Source organism: Chlorocebus sabaeus, chromosome 2, assembly GCF_047675955.1.
Source record: "Chlorocebus sabaeus isolate Y175 chromosome 2, mChlSab1.0.hap1, whole genome shotgun sequence".
In the NCBI taxonomy this organism is placed as follows: Eukaryota; Metazoa; Chordata; class Mammalia; order Primates; family Cercopithecidae; genus Chlorocebus; species Chlorocebus sabaeus.
The window spans coordinates 30,088,361-30,107,475 of NC_132905.1; the positions used below are offsets into that span (position 1 = coordinate 30,088,361).

At 38.0% G+C, this 19,115-nt stretch overlaps 1 protein-coding gene across 4 annotated transcripts in view; it reads right to left on the bottom strand.

Annotated features, from left to right (window-relative positions):
* PLCB1 (phospholipase C beta 1) overlaps nt 1-19,115 on the bottom strand; it is a 761,313-nt gene that overhangs the window by 185,007 nt on the left and 557,191 nt on the right. For all 4 annotated transcript variants that reach the window (XM_008018384.3, XM_008018395.3, XM_037990865.2 and 1 more), the window contains exons 10-11: nt 18,189-18,335; nt 5,804-5,961 (exon numbers count right to left, since the gene is read on the bottom strand). In XM_008018384.3, coding sequence (XP_008016575.3) covers nt 5,804-5,961; nt 18,189-18,335 — 305 coding nt within the window. The remainder of the gene's footprint in view (nt 1-5,803; nt 5,962-18,188; nt 18,336-19,115) is intronic.

The window sequence follows — 19,115 nt, forward strand, 5'->3', positions numbered from 1 at the left end:
CCTTTGTCCTGCCTCTGACATTGTGTACTTCTGATCTTGTGTGCTTGACTTAGGACTCATGTTTGCAGTGGAGCATCCAAGCTCATCTGTTGTTCCCTTCTCTGCTCCTACTGGACCCCTAACCAAGGCCTGAGCTGTGTTTAGTTTACTACAATTTGGGCTTCTGGTACCTTCCTGGAAGTTAAGTGGATGCCATGGGTTGAGCGTAGAGGATGCCCACAGCTTCTACCATGGCAGCCTTACAGATAACTTAATTCAGCCCCCCACCTTCACTCTGGCTTAATAAGTCCATGCCCATGTAATACACAACCATTATATTTACAGAAAGAAAGCTAAGATTTGACTTTTATGCATTTCAATGATAACATCAGAAGCTCACATTTATAGAGTAGTCACTGCATGCCATGCATAGTTTAAGCAATATTTGTGTATTAAGTACAGTTACTGAATGCTTACTTATAATCACCCCAGGAGGTAAACACTATTATCACCTCCATTTTGCTGATAACAAAGGAAACTTGCACTGGGAAGGAAGCTTCTCCAAGGTCTTGCAGCAACTGAATGGAAGAGCTGGTACTGGACCCCTGTCAGTCAGCTCCAGAGAGCATCCTTGCCTTCTGCGTTCACCTTTCTCTCTTTCTCACCCACCCTTCTCCCTCCTCTCTCTGTCCACCTCTCCCCATCTCTACCATAACTTTAGCTAGCAGCTTAGGAAACCTTTTGCAAGTATTAAACCAAAAAAAAAAAAAAAAAAAAAAGAATTACTAAATTTCATCTAATAATTTTTAGTTAAGAGCAACTGAAAACTTTAGAAGTTCCACTGGAGAACTTTCATGCTTTTGTGCCTTTGAAATATTTTGTATGGTGTGCATGATCAGTCAGAATGAGAAAACCAGTTATCGCTTTTAAGTTTCACTCTTTCATACTTGCCATAATTGGTAGACATTGGATGTGAAAGTACAGTAATGCTCCATTGTTCCTTATCAAGCCAAAACTGTTTTTCAGAGACTTGTAGCACTAGATTCAATAATCTATAAACCGAATGGTTCAATTACTAAACTCCAGTGAGACAAACTGCCCTTGAAATCCTTTATCCTTGACAGACAACAGTAGGTGTATTTGGATATCCATTTTATGTGTGCATTTAGGTAGCAGTGAAATTGCATCCTAAATTATTGTTTCTCTCAGGGAATGAATGACACTTTATTTTCAGAAATGCTCAATTTAACCTACTCAAATTTAATACATTTTCCTCATATATTTTATTACATTATCCAGTTTTCCATCTTGTATAATTGCTGGTTAAAAGGAAGCTGCCTAAAGGGAGAAAAACCACTCAGGGAAAGAGGTGGGTGGGTGTGTCAAGCGTAAGGAGAAAAGATATTGGATGGGAGAAGATAGAATGAAAACCAAGTGGTGAATTGCTATGTCTAGGCCACCAGGAAGACTAATGTGATGAGGCATAGAAACAGATACATGGGACAAATAATAAAGCCAGACTACAAAACAAAAAGCCCTTCATAAAGAGGCTGAATGTCTCCTTTCCCAGAGCATAACTTTTTATTTTGACCCATACAGTCAATAGGGAGCAAATGCCAATAGGATCTCTTGCTTTTGGGATCTATCACACAGAAGCTTTCCAGGTCACACACACTGAAAGCAGATACACTGGGTGATGTAAAAATGAACTCCACAATCAGTGTATTTTGCTGCAGTGCTATGCAGTGTAGCTATAGAATATAGTCTCATCATACTGTGAATATCTGGCCCAAATGTTCAGGGCAGCTAAAACTGGCAAATGTTGGGGGAATGTTTTCCCTGCCTCTACCAACATATTATGTGTAGGATGGAGAAAGACAAATTCACTTAACTGATGAGCAGAGGCAAGAAAGACTAAAAATGGAGGTTATGCTATATTTGATCTACTTGCTTTGGGAAGGGAAAATTCATCCAAAAACATTTATTGAGCACCTACTATATGTCGGGTTCTGCTCAAAGAAGAGAACTTGGGACAGATCAAGGAACAGAACAAAGAGCCCTGTCTTTGTGGAGCTTATGCCTTAGTAGAAGAAACAATAGACAAGGAACATAGGAATTAAGCAAATTAGGCAGATTGTTAGAAGGTGATATGATAAGAGCCTTAGGGAAATACAATACTAAAAAGTTGGCATGTCAGGGTTATAAAGTGTGGGGATTGGGAGTGGTGGCTGGTGACAGTAGTAAACAGATCGGTCCCAGGAGGCCTCACTGAGAAGGCGACATTTGAGGAAGGCTTCAAGGAGGCAAGGGAATAACCAGGCAGATACCTATGGGAAGACCATTCTAGGCAGAGAGAAGAGCCTGTGCAAAGACTGTGAGGTGGGACTAGCCTGGCACAGCCAAGGAACAGCAAGGTCAGTATAGTTGGAGCCCAGTGGGTGAGGGGGAAAGCAGTAAGAAACAAGGTAATGGGGGGATTGCAGATTATGTAGGGCCTTGTGCCCTGTTTCTTTTCTTACTCTTTCTTACAAAGTCACCTTACACACTGGGTTCGGGGAAAGCAGACTGCAGGCTGATAATCATGCAAGCAGGGTTGGGACTAGGATGAGGCAAGAGAAGTGACTAAGTGCAAAATTTAAAGAGACACTCACTCTCTAGTGCCAGCTCCGTGCTTACACAGCCCTGAGAACAAAGACACCCTTAAATTTTACTTGCTAGGTGACTTACTTGCCTTCCTCTAGTCTCAGTCCTAATGCAAAGCATCCTTGCTACTGTATATCTGTCTGCAAAATAGGCTGGCATTTCTACTCCCCACATCCATCCTCACCCACTGTCACCTACGCACATCTCAGCAGAACTGTCTATCCTGCTATGGGCATTAGCAGGAGGAACAGCTGGAAAAACCAACTGGGATGATGAATTCACTCTTCTCTTTAGCCATCCTGGTTACCTCCCCACTCCCAACTCTAGCAGGCAGAGAGAGAAAGCAGCATTCTGGGCTAGATTTTGTCTTTAAGCCTCTCACCTGCTGGCAAGTGTGTGGACGTGGTTGAGAAGCCTTGCTTCCAGAGCCCAGGAAGATGTGTTCAATCAGCCCGTGACTCTGGGATTACAGATGTAATTGAAGAACCACTTCTATGATGGAGTGCACAAGGAGAGTCACTCCAAGTTGACTCAATGGCAGGCAGAGGCCAAGAAGCAAATGCTCCACAGAAAATAAATATGCCTTAGGATATGCTTGCTGTTTATTCTCCCCCAAGGAACTCAGAGAACTTGGAGGATTTCAAATTATTAAGAAAATAACAACTGCTTCTCACAATGTCTCTGGAGGGTAGACAGGGCAGTGGCCTGGGAAGTGGGGCAGGTCTTCCTGGCGGACAGACAGTGTGTGGTGCCACCAGCTCTTAGCTCCATCAGGGCATGCTGTCTGCCATTCCAGGAGCATCATCATCCATCAAGAGACAGATAAGCCCAAAATGCACTGGCTCCACACGAGGGTCACCTGTCTCCACTTTTTCTTAAAGAGCCCAACTATGTTAAACTGCATCTTAGGTAGTTGACAAAGGACCACAGCAAGGTCTGAGAGGGAGGAAGCGGGACTATGGAATGAATTTAAAAAAACATTGATTTTCCACTTAAGAAAATGCAAGGGTCATAATCGTGCTCAATTTCAGGAACAGACACAGCTTTTAAAGATTTCAATCAGAATTAACGTCAACCCCATATTCAACTTTGTTGTAAAATTTACGTGAAGGGTGCTATTTTCTCTAATTATTGCATTGTAGGCTAAGTTGAAGAAATCATGAAAAGTCATATTCCTTAGGCATAATATAATACGCATATTTTTAGGTGTGAATGATATTACTGCTGAAAACATTTTTATTATTGTCTAATACAGCAACTTCGATCAGAAAAATCCTTTTGTTTAAACAGAAACTTGGCTGTCCCTTGAAAATCTTGCTGCTTGTTAGCTGCTGTCTTCAGTGATCACTGTGTATTTTCTCACATCTCAAGTGTTTCACAGTAAGAAGCTGGGTTTGGGATCTTTTTGCTCTCAATGCTACTTCTAAAACACTACCTTTCAATCTTAAAAAAAAAAAAAAAAAATCCTAGTTCCCATGAAGCAGCCAAAAGAGTTTTTACCTCTTCTTCACTTCTGCCATCTACTGAGCCACCCTCATTCAGCAAAGAGTTGGCAAGTGGCTCACAGTTTCTTCATTCAAAGCTTTTTCACTAACCTTGGCAATATTAACATTATATTCATCCCATATTCTAGCTTCTCAGTACTCTAATCTCCCATTTTCAACAGCCTTGTCTCCACTCACCTTAGTTACTTACATACTTAGACTCTGTTTCCTTGGTTGCTTCAGATAAGAGTTGGCGACACTTCCCTGAGACCCAGGTATCCCAGGCAATAGGGCTTATGCCTTAGGACCTAGTGAAAGAGGTTGTCCTCTAGCCCTTCTCTTCTGATTCCCATTTAAAGGGGTGAAAAAGCCTGAGTCAGCCAAGAGAACATTTTCCCTGAAGCCCACACCTTCTTTCTCCAGTCACTCTCCAAGTACCTAGGACCCCAGATTTCCCCTACTCCAACTGCCCCAACCCCCTGGGGAAGGCTCTTTTCAGGAGATGTGGACAGACTTTAGACATTTGGGCTTGGGTGTCCATACACATGAATGTGAGGCCCTTTGTGGTGCAAAATAGAGCTAAAGGTGGAAAAAGAAGAGAGACCAAATGCACCTCATTTCTCATTAACAAGAATGACTGATGCATCTTTATCAATAACAGCTTTAGTCCTGCTTCCTAGATAGGATTTACTAAGATACCGTCTCATAGGATTGTTCCTGCTTGCTGACAGCACCCAATCCATTGCAAAACCCTTCTCCCTTGAACCGTCCCCCAAATCACCTACTATAAGCCCAAGTTCTGTAAGTCCTCTCTAATACACTTTTACTGAGATACCCCAGCTCCCCACAACATGTGTTCTCCTTTGTTGTATGAGCAAACAAACCCAACTTGACCATAGGTATGTTCCCGGGAGTCTTTGACTGATTGGCATCACCATTCCAACAGCTAGCATCACAGAATGGAATCTTATATAATAATTAACAGTAGTAATTAATATTATCATCATGAAAAGAAAGTCAAAAAATCTAGAGTTACCTGAAACAATATTAATGAACCTTCTAAACAATGCGGAGTGAAAAAAGCAAGTCATAAAATAATGTATACTATAGTGTGAATCAATGTACAAGTGAAAAAAATTGGTGAAGTTACACATTTAGGGCTGCACATAAATTTGTACTTTGTGCTCTAAAGAAGTGCAAAGTAGGGATCACTGTAATAGTCAGGACAGTGGTCACCTCTTAGGGTAAACAGGTCATTCTGATGGGAATGGATACATGGAAGTGTTTCAGGTACACCCAAGTTTCTATTTCTCAATTTAGATGGTAGTTACATGGATGCATACTTTATAGCCATTAGTTAAAGCATATAAATAAGTTGTCTGTATTCTTTAAGTATGTACATTTCACAAAAATAAAATGCAAGAAATTAGGAGTAAGAGTGCTAAAGAGGACAAGACAAATACATTGATATTTCCTTTCACAAGACAGTTTCCTTAGAATTTGGTTAGCATGGATTAATTCACCTGATGCCAATTATTCATGAATAAACAGCCAAATTTTAGCCTCTGAAATTACAAAGATGATTAACAGCCTTTGGACTTAATTGTGATGACTGGGACTTTCTACCTTAGAAGGCTTTAACCAAAAGGAATCAGGTGTCCCCAGCTGCCTCTCTTAGTAACATTCATATACCCTACCTTGAAAGATATTTCAGTTGTCATGGTGAAGCCATGGGTGATGACAGGTTCCTCTTCTGCAGTTCGTCCCTTCCAGCAGTCCAGCTCCACACAGCGACAACCAGACAGAAGCACTTGGCGATACATCTCAACAGAGGAGTTTCCAGCCAGTTGGCCAGCTATAAAACACCAACAAAACAAACCCCAGATTCCCATGAAGCAAGGAAGACAGTGGTGCTTTCTTAGAAAGACTCCTCAACAGCGGGAAAAGAGTCTAAGAGCTGGAGCAGTTATTCTTTGCCTTTCTTCTGCCTCAACGTACCAGAAGGTAATGACTCAATCTCAAATAGAATCTGTAGTAGTGCTTTGGGGAAAGATAGGGCATTGTAACAATAACAACGATGCATGTTTATTAACTATTTACCATGTGCCAATTACAGGTTTTTGGACTGTATATATATATTAAACATTTAATCGCCACAAAAAAATCTCTGTGGTATAACTATTTAATTTAAAAAAAAAATACCCATTTCACATAATAAAATGGCACAGAGTTCAGTTGCCCAAGTTTCCATTGCTAGGAAGTAGAAGATCCAGGATTATAGCATCAAAACTCACTCTTTCAATTCTGACTGCCTCCTGATGAGAATTTATTGCTGGAAGACTGTTCTTTTATATAAGCCAGCTGCCTCTGATATGTTTGCTGAAGGCACAAATGTGAGAAAAGCTAAACATTCTGTTTTTAAAAGGCTTTTCTAAAAAAATAAATTTTAATTAAACAGAGGAGTGCAAAACTTATTCTCTAATAACTACAAAATGTTGTTGAAAGAAACTAAAGAAGACCCAAATAAATGGAAATATATCTCATGTTCATGGAACAGAAGACTTGGTATTGCTAAGATGACACTACTCCCCATCATTGGCCTAAAGATACAATTCTTATCAAAATCTCACCAGGCTTTTTTGGAAAAAAGGGACAAGCTGATCCAAAGTTCATACAGAAATGTAAGTAACCTTAAATAGCCAAAGCAATCTTGAAAAATAAGAACAAAGTTGGAGGAATCACACTTCTCAAAACTTACAACAAAGCTACAGTAATCAAGACCATGTGGTAGTGGCATAAAGATAGACATATAGATTAATGGAAATAGAACTGAGATTTCCAAACTAAACCCTCAATTTATGGTCAACTGACTTGCAACAATTGCCAAGACAATTCAGTGTGAAAGAACAGTCTTTTCAACAGTGTTGGGACAACTGGATAGCCACACACACAAAAAAGAACTTGAGTCCTTACCTCATACCATATAGAGCTAAACTCAAATTGGATCAAGTGTATAAATGTAAGAGCTAAAACTACAAAACTTTTAGGAGAAAACATAGCAGTAAATTTTTTGTGATCTTGATTAGGCAATGGGTTTGTAGATACAACACCAAAAACACAAGCAACAGAAGAAAAAGATAAACTTTACAAGAATTGGACTTTTGTGAATAGAACTAACATACCCTAGTCAAGTGATGAGAATTATTATAATCAAAATACCTGAAAGGTCTGAGGGCCTTGATTATAATACACAGGGCATGGAAGCCAAAATCTCCTATTTTACTTAAGTCAATGGAAGTCACTAATTTCAGGATAAATTATTTTTGAAAGAGTAATAATAAATAGCTCTTTCAACAGGCCCATTCGCAACACACAAATTTAAGTCTTTGGTTTTCCCTATTAAAGATTTTCTTTCATTTATACTCTGTAAGCCCCCATCATTTTTTAAAAGTTTTTCTTCTTTTTTCTTTGAGATGGAATCTCACTCTGTCACCTAGGCTAGAATGCAGTTGTCACCTAGGCTAGAATACAGTGGTGTGATCATAGCTCTCTGAAGCCTCAACCTCCTGGGCTCAAGTCATCCTCCTTCCTAAGCCTCCTAAGTAGCCGGGGCCACTGATGTGCATGAGCATGCTCAAATAATTTTTGTATTTTGTTTAGAGACCGGGTCTCCTTATGTTGCCCAGGTTGGTCTCAAACTCCTGGGCTCAACTGATCCTCCTGCTTCTGCCTCAGGAAGTGCTGAGATCACAGGCATAAATCACCGCATTTGGTCTACCATCATTTTTTCAAATAGCCAGTTAAAAGATGGCATATTGATGCAAACTGTTAAAATGACTTTGAAATGGACAAGATGTGCCCCGTGGAGACACACAGGACAAATAAAATGGGATTAAACCCACTAGCTTAATTTTATCTTTATATGCATGTCATAATACTCAACCATCAGCATAACAAAAGGATGACATTTTTGAGTTCTATAGAGCCCTAGTAAATGCACTGAAAGGCTGATTAAGTGGGTCAGCATAATAACTTTTCCTTACTGGAAAAATGGGATGTTTTTAACACAATGATGCATTTGGAAAAGCAGAAATGCTGACAAAATGACCTAGAAAGTTCCTGATGCTGGATAATCAAATTGCCATTAATAATTGCCTCAAAGTTCATTGTCATGGCAAAGATTTACAAAGGTCTTTTTTGCATTAGGGACAAGGGTACAGTGGGAGTAAAGGGGAAAAGACAAACATTTATATATTATTCCTAAACTTAAAGGGGAGCTATAGCTAAAGGAAGTGAGTAATTCAAATATTATTAGGTTATTTAATTTAAAATACTTGCTCTTGCAGAAATTTACACCTGTATTAAAGAATAGAGCAGATTCTTGTGTGTACTGTTTAGAGATTGTTTAAGCACATTACTGACTATATCAACACAATTACATATTGTACAATTTCTGAATCAATTTCATTAATACTAGTTGAATGTTACTAACTTTAGTAAGGATAGCATGATGAATTTAATCAGATTTAACAGTGTATCAAAGTAGATAAATACCTAACAGACACTAGAGCATTCTGTAATAAGAGGTTCAACGTTTTGAGAAACATTTCCTTAGATTTTCTTGTGAATATTTTGAATCAAAGAACAATGAGAAGTAATTTGATGTATTTTTTGAATGTTGATCAGTTAATGTTTTGAAAACCATGGTAAGGCATGAGGTTGGGTTTGTGAGATGCAAAGGAATGTGGGGAAAAAACTGAAGAATAAAGAAGAAAGAGGTTATTGTCCAACAGCTAAGACCAAAAGAATCCCTCCAAGGTAAGCTCATTGTTCATTCTTAAAATGAATACTTTTTATTAGAAATGGAAGCCTCCCAAAGAAAGCATACTTTGAGAAAACCCACATTTATCCATAATTATCCTATTCTTTGGAATGCATATTAGGTTCCCCGTATGTTTTACTTCATTTATGGAAATATTTTTCAAACACATATATTCATATTCTCTGTTACTCTCTTCTTTTCTGCCTTAAGCCTCAAAGCTGATTTATTTTTGTTCACTAAAATTCTTAACTCCTCATTATTACATCTCATCTACCCATTATATTTCCATTTGAATATATTGACTAAATATAGCTTCTGGGGCTAGGGGATCGCTGAAGTTTGAGATTAGTGATAGGTCATGAGTCATTCAACCCTTGGTATTTCTGAAACTAGTATTTGACATCATCTCTCCCTGGCTCTGAACACCCTCTGGAATACATTCCAAGCCCATGATTGAACTTGGGAGCTGAAGCTCCTTCTCAGAGTAATTCATAATACTGCTCCAAGTCACAGCTCTGCAACTTCTCACTTGACTGCATTCATTTTGGGTGGCTGGTTACATTCCCTTGAGCTTTGTCTCACATTACCCAAGGCATCCAGGGATAGAAAAAAGCAGAAGATCGAAAATAGCAATCCTTCCATTAACACAAACTTCTGAAGAATTTCTCATCTTGCAGTGGCTGATGATTAATTGCCTGTTTTCATACTTATCATTAATGTCTTCCCTCCAACCTCCAGGGTAAGAAGGTTCTAGAATGTGATATATTTGTGAATTCAGTGGCCTTCTTCAATAGTCATTATCCCCTTCAACAGATGGAGATGAGGACTATATTTCCTTGCTTTCAATGCTATGACAGGCATTCAGGGCATATAATCTCATGGCTACACCTGAGGAAACTGTCTAAAATGCAGAGAATGTATTATTTGTCTTGACCATCTCTAGATGCATCCGTTGGATCTGATTTCTCACTTACATGGTATCTGCCTGCTGCCCCAGTGAAACCATGGTGCTCTCTTGAACACAAAGCAATTGCCATGAGATGGCTTAGGAGATAAAGTGTCTATATAGGAGCCTAAAGTCATTTCCACTCTTGAGAAAACGACTTCAAGTATATGCCTTACTGATTAGAGGAGCTTCACCATTATGTGTTTGTACATATTCCCCAAAACATTTTCTATGGGAGGCAAAATACTGGTTACTGGGGATATGAAAATGACATGAGACATATTCCTTTACCCTTACCATCTAGGTAGGGAGGCAAACATAAATTTCTTCCCATTCTCACACTTCTAGTTGCCCTTTTGTCTCTTCTTTCTCTTTTTCGTTGTCAATAAAATATTTTATCTAGGTTCTGATATGCTTCAGGGTCTTCTCTGCAGCCTTGGGGTAAATCTTGATTCTTCTTAGTAAGTCAGGATAGTTCTATGGCCCATGTTAGCAATTACTGTGGGCATTGCTGTGTGGTGTGACTCTGAGCTAAATACAACACAGCATAAAGAATGCCTACCAGATTGAGGGGACGGAGGTGGGGGCTGTCAGGGAATCTCTAGGAACATTTTCTTCACTCTTAGAAGGGTCAGAAGAACTTTCGCCATCTCCTTTGTGGATCTTGGTAGCGCTTAGAGTGCACAGTCATCTTGAAACCATAAGGGGACCAAAAAGACAGAAAGCACCTGGGTCTTCCATAATATTAATGAATTCCTGAATTAACCAATCCTCAACCACTCTGCTCCTAGGTGCCTTGCTGTGTGAGGTAATACATTGCTTAATTCTTTAAGCCATTAAATAATAGCATCCTATTACTTTCAGCCACAAGAACCCTGGCTGTTTAAATTTATCTCCATTTTACAAACAAAGAAACCAAGGCTCAAATGAGTTAAGTATGCCATTTACTTCAAGGCCATTTTAAACTGGGCCCTGTTTATTTCCTAAGCTCATCTTTTCATTCTACCACCTGACTTTCTTAGGTGTGCGTGTGCTCTAAACCGAAAGCAAATGATTAAACGTTGCATATGCTAAGGGCTAAATGAGTGGGAGAGATGGGAAAGAGAGGAGGGATGCTCAAAGTCTGGGTTTGTAGCAGATGACTGGCAAGGGTATAGCTAGGTCTGGAATCATTTTTAGAACTTTTCTGCGGCCAAGAACTTATACATGAGGAGAGGAGTTGAATAATTATCAGAAACATTCAGTCAGATAATTTAATTCATCAGATTATTGGAGATAGCAAAACCCTCAAATCTAATGGTTTCCTTCTTATCTAAATGAAGATATTAACTGTCCTGAGATAGACTACTTTGCCTTTCTAGTGTTTCTGAAGCCATTTTCTCCCAAATAGTTGGGAGTATGGGAAGGTTTATGAAGAGGTGCACAAATATAGTTTGTATTTACTGCATACTGTTTCTTCCTGGAAGGATTTTTTTTTTCTTGAGTCAGAAGGGTGGATTCCTCAAGGAAAAGCAATAATTTAAAACATAATCAGTACTGGGGATACTGCCAAAATCACCCCAAACCCAAAAAGTGACCATGATAATTAAAAACCACTCATTGAGTGCATCTATTTCTCTCAATGATCCAATTTCTTTTTCCTTCTGGGCATCTTGATATTCAACAAAGGAGCAATAATGAGCAGACAAACAGACATAAAAATAATGCATTGCTACACTTATTGGTTTTCATTCTGTATATTTAATTTTTACAGTTCCATTAGATGCTCAAAGAAAATATCCTGAATATTGAAATTCTTCCTATTTGGATTTAGATAGCATTTTTCGGGAATATTAGTCCTTAAAATGCTCCAAGAAAATAAGTTAGGTGGTGACAAGGAAGATGAAGAGTTAATGACTGTGAGACTCTGATCCTTTTATTTTATATTCAAAACACATTATGGTAGGTGCTAACCTTTGTTTGCACCTAGCATTTCTTAAACTCATTTGAATAGGAAAACTTTCTTTTTTCCATCAATCACTGTTTATATGAAATAATATTTCCATAAATATAGTTTCTACATGTTCTGAAAGTGGCTGTAAAGTATAAAAATGAAATTATTTTCTAGATATTAATTTAAAAATTTAACAGGATTCAATTGGATTAGTCATTGGTTACATTTTTATTTTATAACATTCTTATTTGGTTTGGGGTAACTTGAATGTTTATATCATAGAAATCTGAGTTTATCCAAAGGCTTCTGAGAAACAGGACTTCTACATTACTTTCATCTGTAATTAAAACAATGATTCTACCAATAATATGTGAAGTAAAACCAAATTCTGACTCACGAGTCAAAACGGCATTTCAGGCAAAACTTCAAGAGCCTGTATATATTTTTTTATGTTTTTCTAATTATATGGAATTCTCCTTAATTTCCTTGCAGGAAAATAAATGACTGGTACTGGGGCAAGGTAATATTGTGAGAATGTAGATTTGACTGCCTTTGCAAAAATTATGACAGTGAGAGAAATCTGACATAGCTGACTCCATCTTGCTTCTAACCTCACAAATTAACTGTCCTTGCTCATTCCTGAGCACAGACCAAGATAACTATGGGAGGAAATTAGTATATAGTTTGATTTTAAAACAAAGATGATAACAATCCCTTTCCAAAACTAATCCCCTCCTTTCTTGGGGACCAAAACAACTTTTGTGGAACTAACAAATTGACCACAAGGTCGGAATTATGGTTTAGGACTGAAGTCACAAGATTTGTAGCCTCCCTAATTGCTCCTATATATAACATCACTATTATAAAACCTAAGACTGGTGTTTAAGGTATTTTTCAGCCCTTGAATTCTCATGGACCAACTAGTGCCATCCATCCCGTGACCCATGCCAAGAAATGGACTTAACTTCTCCCAGGGACTGTCTCAGTACAAGAAGACAGCTTTGACCCCCATGTCATTTCATTCCTGACCTACCAATAGCATTCCTCAATCCCTAACCACTTCCCAACCCCCTCCTGCCTAACTATCCTTGAAAAATCCTAGCTTCTGAATTATCAGAGAGACTGTTTTGAGAAATATGTCCCACCCTTCTGCTCAGCTGCCTTGCAATAAGTAAACTTTCTCTGCTGTAACACCTGCTGTTCTCAGTGTATTGGCTTTTTCTAGGCAGCAGGCAAGAAGAACCCCATTGGGTGGTTACAGATTTATCTAATGCAAACCTTGGTATAATAATACAGAGCTCAGAAAAGGGAGCAAGATAAAAAAAACAGCAACAATGAAACCCCTTAGATGAGAATACAATTTGACATAGTTAATATAGTTTTAAAACACTGAATATTTGAAAATATGTGAATTCTAACATTACTAGAAATTAAATAATTGAAGAGATAATTGACCAGAAACCAGGTATATGAATCAAATGCTGGTGATACAAAACCGTTGTACAGAAATTTGGAGACAGCTATTAGAGTTCTTTCTTCATAAAAAAGGTAAAGCCTTCTCTTTCCTAATAGCTGAAAGTATCACATCATCTTGTTAGTCGAATCAGCTATTAATATGCCAACACCCTCAAATTTAAACTAATCTGACACAATGGAGCCAAATTTTTTACCACATCTGTGTTTACCAAGTTATACACAGGAAGGGCATATGAATGACTTAGAAGAAATTAATTTGATTGTAAATTTTTAGTTAAATGTACTTTTAAAACTGCATATACAAATTTGAACTACATTCTGTAGTTTTATTATTTGTATTAATATTGAAAATGTTCTTAATACTATTATAAGGTTGTCAGTAAAGTGAATGAGATAGTATGTATAATCTGTTAGGTATCAAGATTACTAAAGAGAGTACAGCTCAGCAAAATCGGCATACAAGGGACATACCTTAATGAATTAAAAGCCATCTGTGACAAACCCACAGCCAACATAATAGTGAATGGGGAAAAGCTGAAAGCACTCCTCCTGAGAATGGGAACAAAACAAGGATGTCCACTCTCACCATTCTTCTTCACCATAGTACTGGAAGTCTTGGCCAGAGCAATCAGACAAGGAAAAGAAATAAAGGGCATCCAAATCAGCAAAGAGGAAGTCAAACTGTCCCTGTTTGCTGATGATATAATTGTTTACCTTGAAAACCCTAAGGACTCCTCTAGAAAGCTCCTAGAACAGATAAAAGCATTCAGCAAAGTTTCCAGATACAAGATTAATATATGCAAATCAGTAGCTCTTTTATACACCAACAGTGACCAAGCAGAGAATCAAATCAAGAACTCAACCATTTTACAATATCTGCAAAAAAAAAAAAAAAAAAACTTAGGAATATACCTAACAAAGGAGTCAAAAGGCCTCTAAAAGGAAAACTACAAAACACTGCTGAAATAAATCATAGATGACACAAACAACTGGAAACACATCTCACGCTCATGGATGGGTAGAATCAATATTGTGAGAATGGCCACACTGCCAAAAGCAGTCTACAAATTCAATGCAATCTCCATCAAAATACCACCATCATTCTTCACAGAGTTAGAAAAAAAAATTCTAAAATTCATATGGAACCAAAAAAGCACCCGCATAGCCAAAGCAAGACTAAGCAAAAAGAACAAATCTGGAGGCATTACACTACCTGATTTCAAACTATACGCTAAGGCCATAGTCACCAAAACAGTGTGGTACTGGTATAAAAACAAGCACATAGAACAATGGGACAGAATAGAGAAGCCAGAAATAAACCCAAATACTTATAGCCAACTTATCTTCAACAAAGCAAACAAAAACATAAAATGGGGGAGAAACACCCTTTTCAACAAATTGTGCTGGAGTAACTGGCTAGCCACATGTAGGAAAATGAAACTGGATCCTCATCTCTTACCTTATACAAAAATCAACTCAAAATGGATTAAGGACCTAAATCTAAGACCTGAAACTATAAAAATTCTAGAAGATAATATTGGAAAAAACCTTTTAGACATTGGCTTAGGCAAGGATTTCATGACCAAAAATTGCTTTTGGGTAAAAGCAATTGCATAAAAACAAAGATAAATAGCTGGGATATAATTAAACTAAAGAGCTTTTGCATGGCAAAAGGAACAGTCTGCAGAGTAAACAGACAACCCACAGAGTGGGAGAAAATCTTCACAATCTATACATCTGACAAAGGACTGATATCCAGAATCTACAATGATCTCAAACAAATCAGTAAGGAGAAAACAATCAATTCCATCAAAAAGTGGGTTAAGGACACAAACAGACAATTCTCAAAAGAAGACATACAAACGACCAACAAACATATGAAAAAATGCTCAACATCACTAATGATCAGGGAAATGCAAATCAAAACCACAATGTGATACCACCTTACTCCTGCAAGAATGGCCATAATCCAAGAATCAAAAAACAGTAGATTTTGGCATGGATGCAGTGATCAGGGAACACTTCTACACTGCTGGTGGGAATGTAAACTAGTACAGCCGCTATGGAAAACAGTGTGGAGATTCCTTAAAGAACTAAAAGTAGAACTACCATTTGATCCAACAATCCCACTATTGAGTATCCACCCAGAGGAAAAGAAGTCATTATTTGAAAAAGATACTTGCACATGCATGTTTACAGCAGCACAATTCACAATAGCAAAATCGTGGAACCAACTGAAATGCCCATCAATCAATGAGTGGATATAGAAACTGTGGTATGTATATTCGATAGAATACTACTCAGTCACAAAAAGGAACGAATTAACAGTATTTCCAATGACTTGGATGAAATTAGAGACAATTTTTCTAAGTGAAGTAACTCAGGAATGGAAAACCATGCATCGTATGTTCTCACTGATATATGGGAGCTAAAATATGAGGATGCAAAGGCATAAGAATGATATAATAAACTGTGGTGACTTGGGGCAGGGGGTGAGGGATAAAAGACAACCAATATGGTTCAGTGTATACTGCTTGGGTGATGGGTGCATCAGGATCTCATCTCACAAATCTCCACTAAAGAACTTACTCTTTATACCACCTATATTATACTCTAATACAACCTATACCCCTATAACTGATGGAAAAATAAAATTTTTAAAAAAGAATTTAAACTGCGGACAGGCACAGCGGCTCATGTCGTTAATCCCAGCACTTTGGGAGGTTGAGACAGAAGGATTGCTTGAGCTCAGGAGTCTGAGACCAGCCTGGGCAACATAGTGAGACCTTGTCTCTACAAGAAATAAAAATTAGCCAGGTGTGGTGGCACGTGCCTCTAGTTTCAGCTACTCAGGAGGCTGAGGTGGGAGGAATGCTTGAGCCCAGCAGATCGGGACTACAGTGAGTTATCATCATGCCACTGTGCTCCAGCCTGGGCAACAGAGTGAGGCCTTGTCTCAATAATAATAATAATAATAATTTAAATTGGTAGGTAGAAGTAGAAATATTTATGTGAACTCGTGCCTTAAAAAGACAAAAAAAAAATGTTTTCTTCCTTTGATCACTGAAACAGTCCAGGCAATGTTCAGAGTCCAAATTGCTGTTACTCATACTTTTTCTTTCCCATCAAAAAGAACCAGGGGTCATTGGGGAATAGTCTGTTTCCATCTCTCGGGCAGAAAAGAATAAGGTGAGTGCAGAAGATCTTTATGTGCCAGAACACTTCCAAAGATTAATAGCTCATGTCAAGAGGACACAAATGATAGCCTAAAAATGTCTCCCACTAACCAAAGTTGAGACAATTTGGTCTCTCAAAAGGAAAATGGTGGCTGTGATTCAATGAACACACATAAAATCTGAAAACCCTAGTGATATGCAGAAAGGGAAAAATTAATATATTCTGAAAGAAGGTGAAAAAATAGAATGTATATCCAGTCAGTCTTGTCATTCATTTTGGTACTACTGACTCATTTATTATATGACAAATAAAATAGAATGTAATGAACATAAATATATCGGTTGGAAGGTATTTTGGACTCAAAAGATTATTAGTAAAAAATCTACTCTATATTGTGACTTCCAGTTAAATAAAATCACACACAATACCCAAAATTCAACTGGACACATACTTAAGTATTTTTGAGTTTTGTGGTCCTAAATATAGGATAAATGTAAGATTCTATAATGTGCTCAGATTTTAAAAATTATACTTCTTTGAATTTTATCATGTCAAAGATCTAGACTCTTAAAGTGATATTCCATGAACCTCCTTGAACTTGGATGAGAAAAAATGGTTACAGTTTTAACTTTAACCTCCACACAAAATTTAACGTTCTCTTTAGTTAAGTATGTAGTTTACAAGTCACTAGCAAGATCTGTGTATTATATTCCAATTGTTGCAAATATCACAACATTTTGCTTATACTTAGTCAAATTGTGTTAATACTGAGATATACAAGGATATATATCACAACATTTTATAAAAATATTTCAATGAAATTTATTTCCTCTTTAATTCTAGGTACTTAATTTATGCATTCAGCATTCTGAGAAGGGTGCATACACTTCACCAGACTGCCAAATAGGTCAATGCTTAATTTAAGATCAGATTAGGAAACACATTGTTGTTTTTTCCTACTTTATTATAATATTTACAATAAAGTATAAGTTGTCATTCACAGGTCAATTTGTTTTTGTCTAAAGCCCTGTCCTACCTTGAACAAAAAGCAATTACTTAATTCTTTTTTTTTTTTTTTTGGGGACAGTTTCATTCTTGTCACCCAGGCTGGGGTGCAGTGGCGCCATCTCGGCTCACTGCAACCTCTGCCTCTTGGGTTCAAGTGATTCTCCTGCCTCAGCTTCCCAAGTAGCTAGGTTTACAGGCGTGCACCACCACACCTGGCTGATTATTTTTGTATTTTCAGTAGAGACAGGAGTTTCTCCATGTTGACCAGGCTGGTCTCGAACTCCTGACCTCTGGTGATCCACCCGCCTCGGCGTCCCAAAGTGCTGAGATTATAGGCATGAGCCACCACTTAAGACTTTCTGAGCTGTCATGTAGATGAACACAGCCCAGAGAACTGGGTAGGACTGGACATGGCTTCAAGTACACTGAAGAATGAGTTCAGTTACACAAAAATCTCATTGGTCTGAAAATGTCAGCCATGGTTGCATTTTAGAAGACTTGAAAACTTAGGCTATGGAGAAATGATGCTATTGCTTCCTATACATGTGGACATGACTGCTCATGGGAGGCGGGAGGCTTTGGTGGTGGAACCCCAGAGTTCTCAGAGGCGCTTCACAGGAAATGGAAGAAAACACACTTCAGCTTCTGAACAACAGCAAGTAGAGGTTGGTGAAATTTGATGAGACTGGCTAAAGTAACAAAGAACCAGAAAATTCATACCTGTGAGGTAGGTGTTGTGCGAGGAATTAATGAAATAGTGAGAAAGGGGCTGAGACATGTCTTCATTCAAATCCAGTTTCTCAGGTGAAACGACTCCGTTTTCTTCTCCACTCAGATAGCGCATGAACCCATCCACTGATATTTGTCCTGGAGGAAATGAAGTTAGAAAGGATGTGAATGCATTCTTTTTACGGGTGTCAAGTTGCCTCTTTTTTTTTTTTTCCAGAAATATCTGGTAGTGTCCAAGGTAGAAGACAGCAGCCACAATTACATTTTAGTGTGGATAAATAAGAGTGTAGGCTTATGCTGTTTCACTACAATTATTTCCAAATGTCACAGATAATAGAGAAAAAATGTACTTACATGATCCCTACTGACTTTTCAGAGGATTTAAATAACTAAACACCAACCTCGTGTTTCCCAATATAAGACTGGGTATTAACTTTATGAATCAGCACTAAAATGTTATCAGTGCTTATCTCTGTGTGATAGAATTTGGGGTAATTTTTCAATTTTTTTCTTATTAATATATGTTACTTTACAATCAAAATTATATACAAGCAGCCTGTAAGCCCAGCACTTTGGGAGACTGAGGTGGGTGGATCACTTGAGGTCAGGAGTTTGAGACTAGCCTGGTCAACATGTTGAAGTCCTGTCTCTATTAAAAATACAAAAATTAGCTGGGCATGGTGGGCGCCTGTAATCTCAGCTACTTGTGAGGCTGAGGCAGGAGAACTGCTTGCACTCAGCAGGCGGAGGTTGCATGAGCCAAGATCATGCCACTGCACTCTAGCCTGGGCGACAGAGTGAGACTCCTTCTCAAAACAAAAAATAAAAAATAAATTATTTACGAGTGGTTTTATTATTTAAAATAATGTGAAAGTGTTTTCAAATAATGATTTTTTTCTCTGAAACAGAAAATAAAGA